The following is a 10805-nucleotide window of genomic DNA, read 5'->3' as shown; positions in this document are numbered from 1 at the left end:
ATGGGGAAGCAGAATACTTTTTAACAAAACTGTAAATCCTTTTTTTATTAAACTTCCTGATCTTTTCAGATGAAATTAAATCCTTTCTTTTGAAATTAATTCCAAAAATCATGTCTTTATTTAAAGTAAAACTCGTTTTGTTAAATTTGAAAAAAAAAATTCTTCTTTTTTCCTTAATAAAACTGCTGGTGATATTTTCAAGGTAAATTCCTTTTGTTAAATATATATATATATATTTTAAATCTCTTTTTTCCCATGGAAATTGGATTGGAAGAATGATATATATGTATATATAAAAATAAAATTGTCCAAAAATATTTTGAAGGAATTTAGGAAAAATTTTCTTTTTGGATAAACTCCTTTTTTTTTAGCCAAAATTCTTTTTTAATCAAAGTCAAACTAAATTCTTTTTTTAGACAAGTTTGAAAATGTTTTTTTTTTTTTTGAAAGGGTAAAAATCCTCTTTCTTTAAGATAAAATAAAAGAAGAAAAATATTTTTTTAAAATAAAATTTAAGCAAAATTCTCTTTTTAGATGATGTTCAATTTTTTTTTCATTTTTTTTCTAAACTAAAACGAAATCCCTTTTTTTTTCAGTCAAAATCGTAAAAATATCTTTTTTAAAATAAAATAAGAAGAATCAAATTGTAATATTTCTTTTGTAAATAATTTTTTTATATAAATCTGGCACTTTTTTACAATACATTTGAGTTTTTTTTTTATTATTATTTTTTCATATATATTTTAAAATTTTAAATTGATAAATTATGTTTTTCTATTAAATTTGAGGAATATAAAATGTTTATTTTTTCGTTCTGATTATCTAAAAAGAACACGAATATGATGAAAAATGTTTAATCGGCTTTTATTTTTATAATAAAATCATTTTAAAAAATTTATATGATTTTTCTATTTTTTTTCTTTGCATAATGTTTTTTTTTCTTAATTTTCATATATAATTTTTTTCAATCAATGATGTTAATGATGTTAATATATTTGATATGTTGAATATTAATTAGATATAAAAAGTAATCCTCAAGATATTACTTTTATTTTAAAATACAGGGATAACAAAAATATGTTATAATTATAATATAAATACATTTACGTCACAATAAAACTTAATTGGGAAAATTTTGATTTTTTTTTTAAAAGTGATAATTTTATATGATCATACCATATTTCATAACATACTTATATTATAAATTATTTCTAAAATTAAATAAAATTCTAATTTAAATTCACATAGCTTTTTTATATATATACAAAAATTATTAAATAATTTTAATACATCGAATGAATATAGTTAAAATAGGTATAACATAAATATATTATATTTACAATATATTATAACATAATTTAATTTATTTTTGTTTAATTTTTTCATGTGTTATATTATTACCCAATGAATAGTTGCGAGTTATTCCATTTATTTAATAGTTATATTATATATTTATATATTATTTAATTGATGAGTGCTCGTGAAAAATAATTATTCATTCTATTATGATAATAAAGTTTTTAATTGTATGTTTCATATATAAAACGATATAATAACCTTAAAATATGATTTTTATTTATAAGATATTGAAAATTAATTTTTTTACAAGTTTCTTTAAAAAAATCTCAATTTTTGTTTAAAAAAGAAAAAAATAGCAATTTTTTAAACAATCTTGATTGTTTAAAAGTAAACAACGATTTTTGGGCATGAGAAATATACTATTGATTACCTATACTTATCATCTTATGTGGGCTCCACATCATTAGCAAATCTCAAATTTATTTATGGATAATATAGAAAACATATTCAAGGGTAGAATTGTCCTCTAAAAATCCTAGAGATGAGTGATCCTTCCCAATAATTATCACACCCAGCCCACCCCATCTGATAATTATCCATAATAAAAATCACTTTTAGTGTAAATAGAATTAAGTTAAATATACTTCTTGAGTAAATTTATAAAAAAAAAATCATTTTTCTTAAATAAAATCAAATTGAAATACTTTTCCAAATAAAGTTGTAAAATTTCATTCTTTTTTTGCAAAAACAAAAATATTTTCATTGCCAAATTGAAATTGTTGTAATAAATTATTTTAATATTTTCTTGAAAATTGAATACAAATAAAATTGAATCAAATTACTTATTAGAAATGAATTGGAATCTTTTTGTAAATAAACAAATTAAAATTATTAATTCGAAATTATTTTTAATAAACTCATTTGGAATTTCTTAAAAAGGTAATTTTAAAAATATTTTTAATTAGCTTAATAAATTTATGATTATTTTATTGTATACTGATTTGTGTCATTAATCTTGATATCCATCACTAATTAATTAATTTTCACAATCCTCTCAATTCGCTTAGTAGAAACCATAGGTATATGAGTTTAGAAGGGTGTTACGACTTATCATCGTACCTTTGCAGACATGTCTTTTCTAAATAAGGAGTCATATTAGAGTTTTATTTCATTTTTATCCTTTTAAAAAGTAAAGTAAAATAAGTGACGACTCACATTTTCAAAAATCAATTCTCACAATAAAAAATGGAGTCTCTTGCGTTTCGAGTGGGGACTCACATGAAAAATGCGGGTCCACACTTTTAGGAGAGACTTGATTTTAGGATTTCAAATGGTGCTACAATTTATTACCTTACCTTCTCGATAAATCACTTCACCTTTAGACTAGACTTGGTTTTGTTATACTTGTTTTTTTTCCTTTTCAAAAGTCACACTTAAAGTTTTTTTTTAAATAAATTATAATTCCAAATCTTTATCTAAAAATCAAGAATTTTTTATTTATTTATTTTTATTTTATATTTTATAAATAAAAAGTAAGTCACGCCATTAAATGGAAATACATGAATACACGTCAAAAATGCACTCCACGTAATGACTTTGTGCCTTCATTCAAAATTCCAAGGAGATTTTTTTAAATAATAATAATAATAATAATAGTGATAACAAACAAATAAATAAATTTCATAATGTTTGATCCAAAAATTCATTATAGATAGGCTAATGAAAATAATAGTTGAAATAATTTGACTAGTAAATTTTTAATGATTTGATCTTAGAATTATCTTTCATCAATATTATCAATTGTTTTTTGTGGCATTTTTTGAAGAAATTTATTAGTCAAATAAGTTTTGAAATTCTTTTCTGTAAAACGTTGGAATTAGCAACAATGCAAACGAATTGGGCCCAAACTACAACACAAGGGCCTGTGGCCCAGCCGATGGTTCAAGTCCATGGACCACTCCTTTCAAAAGGCTTTTTCCACACCAATAAGTCAATTTTTTAGTACAACGAATAGTTGGATCATAGTGAATTTGGTAGTATTTCTAATTGAATTGCCTTAAGTGAAATTGTGTTTTTAAAAGACTCACCTATCAAGTGTTTATGCACAAAACACTACAGGTTGATCATCCAACACTTCCAATAATTTTTTTGATTTTTAAAAGCATTTCAAGTAATTTTTCAAAATTTTAGAAATTTTTCTTAAATTTTGTTTTACGCCTAATATTTTTTAAAAAGCATTTCCTAAAATCACTACCAGCCGAACTGTTCATTCAAATCAAACCATGCTTTAATAACAAAAAAATAATAAATCAAATTAAAATTGGCAAAGTTGGTTTGGTTCAATTTATATGATTAATTGAACCAAAACCAATTTGAGCTTAAATAATATTTTAAAGTCATTCAAGAGTTTAATATAATCAAATCCAATGGCTTTTTTTTAAAATTTAATTACAACTTTTTATGTCTATTTGATTAATTTTATGACTTAAAAAATAACTTAACATGAAAAAAGTATTATTATTCAAATAAGTTTTTTCATATTTAATAAAACTTTTATAATACAAATATTGTCTTTTGAAAAATTGACTTTGACTTTAACAATAAGGTTGTAAATTGTGATGAAAGGAACTCGAACATGATATGATGGAACTCCCCCTTTAAGAGATAGAGCAATTGTCACTTGACATCTACATCCTACCTTAGGAAAAGATGTTTGGTTGAATCCTTATCTCTTGATTTATTTGATTAGACAATTACGCGTCTGTTCTTTTGATATTCTTTTTACCATTATAGATTTTGGGCTAATCAAACATCACTACATGTCAAATTGTATTAGACGGGATACTGAAGTCTGTTTAGGGCTGATTCCTTTCCAATGAGAACTAGACACGCATCCGATATTCCTTCTTTTTTTTTTTTTTTTTTGCCGGGATCTTAGTCCATCCCCACCTAAAGCTTGGGCTTCAATTTTTGGCCCAAATCGATTGGGCTTGAAATCAAAAGTTTGATGGAGTATATAGAGTGATGGGTGCGTGAAAAGAGAACATAATTATTAATAATGAAGGAAATAATTCATCTACCACTCCAACCACTCATGCTGTAAAAACAATGAATAATAAACAAATGGATTTTAAATGGGTTGATTAAAATTTGGGTAACCATAAATATGGTGAAGCGTGAGCAGGGCACTTGAACCCAACAACTGATGTGGACATATGCCGTAGTATTCATTCTATTCCTTAGGAGATACGCCACATAGAAAGAAATGTGAGTATGCTTCCTCATTTTCCATGATTTGGAGACTGCTGTCTTTTGATCATTACAATTATAATTGGGCAGGAGTGTATGTCTCACTTCTACTTTAGAAATCTCATCACCTCAAACCCTTTTCCATGTTCAAGAAATAACCAAAAAAATATTTTTCAAAAAGGTTGGGTTTAGACTTTTTTTTTTCTCCTCTTTGGGCTGGGGTGGGTTGGTGGGGTGTTATTATCCCCTCAATTCCACTGGAATTTGATCCATGGGTTACCTAATTTGTAGGCAATATACAAAACGTTTCATTCTCTAGATTTTATTTTATTTTTTTTCCTTTTTTTCAATGGTCCTTTGACTCCTTTGTTTTGAGCCTCATCGCCCACTCCAATGGACCACCAATCCCAATTCAAATCAAGCCCACCAGGGTTATGAGTTGGAATTAGGAAAGGTTATTCACGTACCCTACCTACCCATTTGTGTATATTAAATTATAGATTTTTTTTTTTCAAATTTAAAAGTGATTAATTGATAAATCTCAAAATGAAAAATTTTAAAAAAAATTAATGGTAAAAAGTTTGATAACTTTGTAATGGAAGTCATAGTTTTTATTATTTCTTTTCAAAAATTTATACAAAAATATAAATAAGTTATATAAGAAAAGAAATAGCAATATTTCTAAACAAAAATATATTAGAAAAAATCCTAAAATTAAGAGCACCAAAGAAATATATGGCCTTGTTTGTTACTATTTTTTAAAATAGTTTTGAAAAATAATTTTTGAAAATAATTTTTTGATGTTATTTAAAACAAAAATCTATATGCGATAAATAGTTTTAAAAAATAATTTTTTGATATTATTTAAAATAAAATACTGTTTGTGAACCTAAAATATTTTTTGTATCAAGTACTTTATTTTTAATTATTTTACATACTTATATAATTCTTTTCTAAAATAATCTTTAGAAAATAATTAAAATATATTTTATACAAATGCCTTATTTTTTATTATTAAAAGCAAAAAATATAAAATAATTGTCTGATTATCAATTGTGTTTTCTTATTTTTATTATGGAGAAAAAAATTTATTTTTAAAAATAATTATCACATAAATTCATAATTTCTTTTTTGAAGCAAATACATTTATTATTTCCTTTAATAAATAATAAATTAATCTTAAAATATGACACATACAATTATTGGTGATGTAACGGTTGGTTAATCAAAATCATATGCCAAAAAAATTCAACATTACTTAAAAAATTTCAAGGGAATTTATGTTAAGATGGATTTATCCAAGGCTGCAAGGATTGAAGTCGTTGCATAAAGTCAAGCCAAGCCATTTTATTGAAGTCATGATCCTGGAATATGCGCACTTCTAGAAACCAAGACTGGATCAAAACTCTGCAAATGGGTTTGGACCATCCATATTAAAACCTATTGAAGCGAAATTACACCTGAAGCCCTCACCAATTTTCAAATTTCTCCGCTTCAACCCTTGCTTTTCCCTGACTCACGTGACCTCGTGTCTTCCTTTCTTTTTTAAAGCAAGTACATATTTCTTCAAATATATTTAATTTTTCCTTATTTAAAAAATAAAAAATAAAAAATTTAAAATTACATTCCAGTTGGATGATATGATATGATGAATAGAAGCCGTATGATTGGAGTTTGCATTCCGTTAGGAAAAGCGGTTGTGATTGAAGCTGATGGAACCGGCACGGGAGAAGGGTGTGGAAGAAGATAAAATAGACCCACACTATCAGATATCAGAAACTACACCTGCTCTCTTTGTTTTCTATTGTTTATTTTTGTTTTATAAAAACGAAAACAAACAAAACTATGTTTTAATTTTTGTTGCCGCCTAATTTTCTAATAATATTTCCACATTCACATTCAGAGTTGGTTCATCCTCCTTACATTTGACTCTTTCTTTCTCTCTCTTTCTAAAACGATTGAATATTATTATCTCTATGCATTCTGGGTAGAGTAATCCTTCGGAGAAATGAAGTGCTTCCATTTCAACAACGGAGAGAGAAGAGAGGAGGAAGACGGCGTCCTTTCCAGGGCCTCCAAGGTCTCCTGGGCTCGTTCTCTCAGCGTCGCTTCCAGCAGTGCTGACGTCCGCCGCTCCGAGTTCGACTTTGATTCCAGGGACCTCTCCGACTCCGTGTCCTTCCACGAGTTCTTGGCGCAGAGGCGGGCCAATGATCTGCGGGTGTTCACCTTCTCGGAGCTCAAATCGGCGACTAGAGGGTTTAGTAGAGCTCTGATGATAGGGGAGGGAGGTTTCGGGTGCGTGTACAGAGGTGTGGTGAGGGTTCATGCTGATGAAGCTCCTGATTCAAAGATGGATGTTGCTGTAAAGCAGTTGAATCGAAATGGATTCCAGGCATGCTCTTCTTCTTATTTATTTTACTTCATTTCATTTCAATGAGAAACTAATTGTGGTTTTGTTCATTTTAGCTGCATTCAGTCGCAAAAATTTCAGACATTGTCAAATTTATTTTAATTGAAATTTTTAACAATTTTTATCTTTTTTTCCAATTTTTGAATGGATTGTTTGCGCTGTCCTATGAACTCGATGAATTGGAATGCATGCTTTGACTTACTGTTTGAAGAAGCAAATGATGACACTAGAAAACATCGAAATTGTTGTGCTGAAATCCATCTCTTTTGCAGTTGATGTTTTTGAAATATGTTTGCCTTAAATTTCTAATTATCTCCTTTATTTTATCATGTAATGGTTGGATTTTTTGCAATTATAGTGACTGTTCCAGAATGCAAATTGGGCAATTCTTCTGTTCGCCAATTGAATTCAAGATACATTACTACTACCTTTTAAACGATTACAGAAATACGAAAAGAACATCGTGGTCTTCTATTTTGTTAGCTTTTTAATCCGCTACTGCATATGTATAATTTCTGATTTGAGGGCATCTGACTGGTATTCAGGGGCACAAGGAGTGGATCAACGAGGTGAACTTTTTAGGTGTAGTTAAGCACCCAAATCTGGTGAAGTTAGTGGGATACTGTGCAGAAGATGATGAAAGAGGGATCCAAAGGCTATTGGTTTATGAGCTTATGTGTAATAAAAGCTTGGAGGACCATCTGTTGGCTCGGGTACCATCATCGCTCCCGTGGATGACAAGACTAAAGATTGCTCAAGATGCTGCCCGTGGTTTGGCATACCTTCATGAAGAAATGGATTTTCAGGTATTTTATTCTCTTCTGTAGTTCAGATGCACCTCATGAATTAAAAACATTTAGATCGCTGTTTGAAAGGTAATTATCCCTAATTCCGTTGCTGACTGAGGACACATTTAGCCATAGACCTTTTGGCACAGCAAAGAGTTTAATATTAAGTTCTTGCTGAAACTGGAATAGGCTCTTTGCATCATTGTTTTAATGGTCATATATTGTGTTGGAGAAGGCTAATTAAAGAAAGTGAGAGATCTTTGATACTTGCTACGGGTAGGAAATGAATGGGTTTCCTGTTTCCTTACAGGGGTGAGAAGATGGAAGATGTGTTAAATAAATGAGAAGTACAAAAATGTTGATTAGAAACCCAAGCTCCTGAAGTGAGGTTTTAAGATTTCATGATGAAACTCTGAATAGTTGTTACCAAAGTAAAGTTAAAAAAACTAACGCTTCCATGAAAAAGTTCATGCTGCTGTTATAATGTAATTTTGACATCCTATGCAATGCCTATTGCATCATAGATCAAATATATCAAAGGTAACCACTTGCCCATTAAAGAAATGCCGTTGAAGAAATAACTGATGTAACATTGTTTATCATTGAAATGTCAGAACCCACCATTTTATCATTCAAGCCCTTGAGGAGGAGTTCTTGTTGTTTCATCATATGACTGCATCCTCACTCATTATTCTGATTCTTCATGTCTAAGTGATCTTTCCCTTTCAAAAAAACTCAAATTTGGATATGAAAAATTCCAATACTTTCCAATGAGGATTTCACAAGGCGAGTAACAAGAACCAAAATCAGGCTATCTGCATTGGTTTCTCCCATATCTGTTCTTATTGGAGAATTTTGTTTATTCATTTGTTTGATGAAATTTGATAAACGCAGAGGCAGCTACATATCTATTACTGCAAAATGCTTCTTTTCCCACCTTTACCATGTTGCTGATTTGAAAGTGGTGATTATATGAACAAAAGAATTTTGTAATTTTTTTTCTCTGTTCACCTTTTTTTCTCTTCCATTCACCACTTGACACTTTTGCAAGGTGATAAAATGGTGGTAAAGAAAGGTGGGAAGAGCAGCAATGTTGTATAGTGTCTGACTCTATGGTCTGTATCTCTGAAGGAACTGTCAATTTTCTAATTTCCCTTCATTATCATTTACTGCAGCTAATATTTCGAGATTTTAAAACATCAAATGTTCTGCTAGATGAGGACTTTAATGCAAAGCTCTCTGATTTTGGACTGGCTAGGCAAGGACCAAGTCAAGGAGTTAGTCATGTTTCAACATCAGTAAGTTCAGCTATCCCTGCATAAGACGTAAACAAAAAGCCTGGGCATTGGAACTTCCTCTGGATGTTTAGATATAAATTCAATAAATTCCAGTCAGGTGAATTTATTAGTGATAACTCAAATGAAATTGATGCTTTCTCCAAAAGTTTCCACCTGTACTCTTTAATCCACTTTTAAGGATTTTTAGTAGAATTTGAACCATGTAAGTAGATTGAGGAACCTTGATGATGCATTATTTCTGATTGATCCCTTGCCTGGGTAACAAATCCTGACATTCCTGCTTGTATGTGAAAAAAATGTCTTCTTATCACTGATTATTACTTTATTTTCCAAAGGTTGTAGGTACAGTTGGTTATGCAGCTCCGGAATATGTTCACACTGGCAGGCTAACTGCAAAGAGTGATGTATGGAGCTTTGGGGTGGTTCTATATGAGCTCATCACAGGAAGGCGAGCAGTGGAGAGAAACCTTCCTCGTAGTGAGCAGAAGCTCTTGGAATGGGTGAGACCTTATGTCTCGGACTCAAAGAAATTTCATCTTATTGTAGACCCGCGACTTGAAGGAGAGTATTGCATCAAATCAGCTCAGAAGCTTGCATCCCTAGCTAACAAATGCCTATCAAAGCAGCCAAAATCCCGTCCTAAAATGAGTGAGGTGGTTGAGATCCTGGGAAACATTATTAGTGAGATAGCACCCCAAGAAGAGGTTGCCCCACAACCCATCAATGAAACTGACAATGTGAAGGAAGAAGCCGAAGAGGAAACTGAGCCCATCAAACAGGGGAACAATTACCTGAGGAAGGTTTTTGATCTCAAAGACATGGTGAACTTAAGAACCAAATCTGTCGGGAAGTTAGATTGGAGAAATTGGACCCCTGGTATGGTAAGAACCTGGTAAGAAGCTAATAGAAAGATGCTTGCAGTGGACAAGCACATTCTATTCTTTCAATAGAAAAATGAAGCTTGCCATCCCTTGAAGTTTGGAGGGTATTTATTTTTCTCTTCATTCTTCTGTTTGCAAGATACTTGTAAATATAGGGTGAGGAAAGCTAAATGAAGGGGCATTTATGCCTCTGGATGAACATGGAGAGGGGCACATTTTCCTTCTCCAGAATTTATATATAATGTGTTTTGTCCTAGATTTGGCCATGATGATGCCAATCAATATAAGAAGTATTATCTTAAATACTAGTCAGTTTGTAGAGCAGTGATGACGATCCAACAGAGCAGTTATGTAGCACACAATGCCCCCTTGTGGATATCACCTATGGTTGTAAGTAGAAGTAGAAGTATCTTCTGGGTTTGAAGTCGAGAATTCTCTTCAAGTTTACCTCATTTGATGCTTAATTTTGTGAATGTGCTAATTCCTAATATATGCTAAGAGTCTCTTTTTACAAGTGACCCCAAATCTAGGAATCATTTTTTATAATAAATATTTTGTAATTTATTTATACACTTAAAATTCTTTAATATGAATATTTAACAAATAAATTTATTGCTCTAAATTAATTAAAAATAATAAAAATGAATATTAATTAAAATTAATGAAGATAAATATGTCGATTTAATAATTAAAAAAATTAAATTATTTTTTTCAAAGAACATCAATACTTAGGTGGTATTTGTTTTTTTACTTAATTTTAAATAGAACTTAATAGTGTTAAATATTATGTTGTTTGTTTTTGTAGTATTTTATTTCTATTAAGTATTAAAAAGTAAAAAAAACCAATGTGTTATTTTTTCTATTTAGAAAAAGCTAT

General features: G+C 29.5%; 1 protein-coding gene across 1 annotated transcript; it reads left to right on the top strand.

Moving 5' to 3' along the window:
- The first annotated feature begins 6299 nt into the window (after positions 1 to 6299).
- On the top strand, positions 6300 to 10380 carry LOC100258611 (serine/threonine-protein kinase PCRK1). Its single transcript, XM_002283562.5, has 4 exons — positions 6300 to 6943; positions 7507 to 7767; positions 8925 to 9047; positions 9383 to 10380. The coding sequence occupies exons 1-4, from the start codon at positions 6557 to 6559 to the stop codon at positions 9941 to 9943; spliced, it is 1332 nt and encodes a 443-aa protein (XP_002283598.1). The 5' UTR covers positions 6300 to 6556; the 3' UTR covers positions 9944 to 10380.
- Positions 10381 to 10805: the final 425 nt, after the last annotated feature.

This window comes from Vitis vinifera, chromosome 6 (genome assembly GCF_030704535.1).
Source record: "Vitis vinifera cultivar Pinot Noir 40024 chromosome 6, ASM3070453v1".
NCBI lineage: Eukaryota > Viridiplantae > Streptophyta > Magnoliopsida > Vitales > Vitaceae > Vitis > Vitis vinifera.
This window is presented reverse-complemented; position numbering and strand designations above follow the sequence as displayed.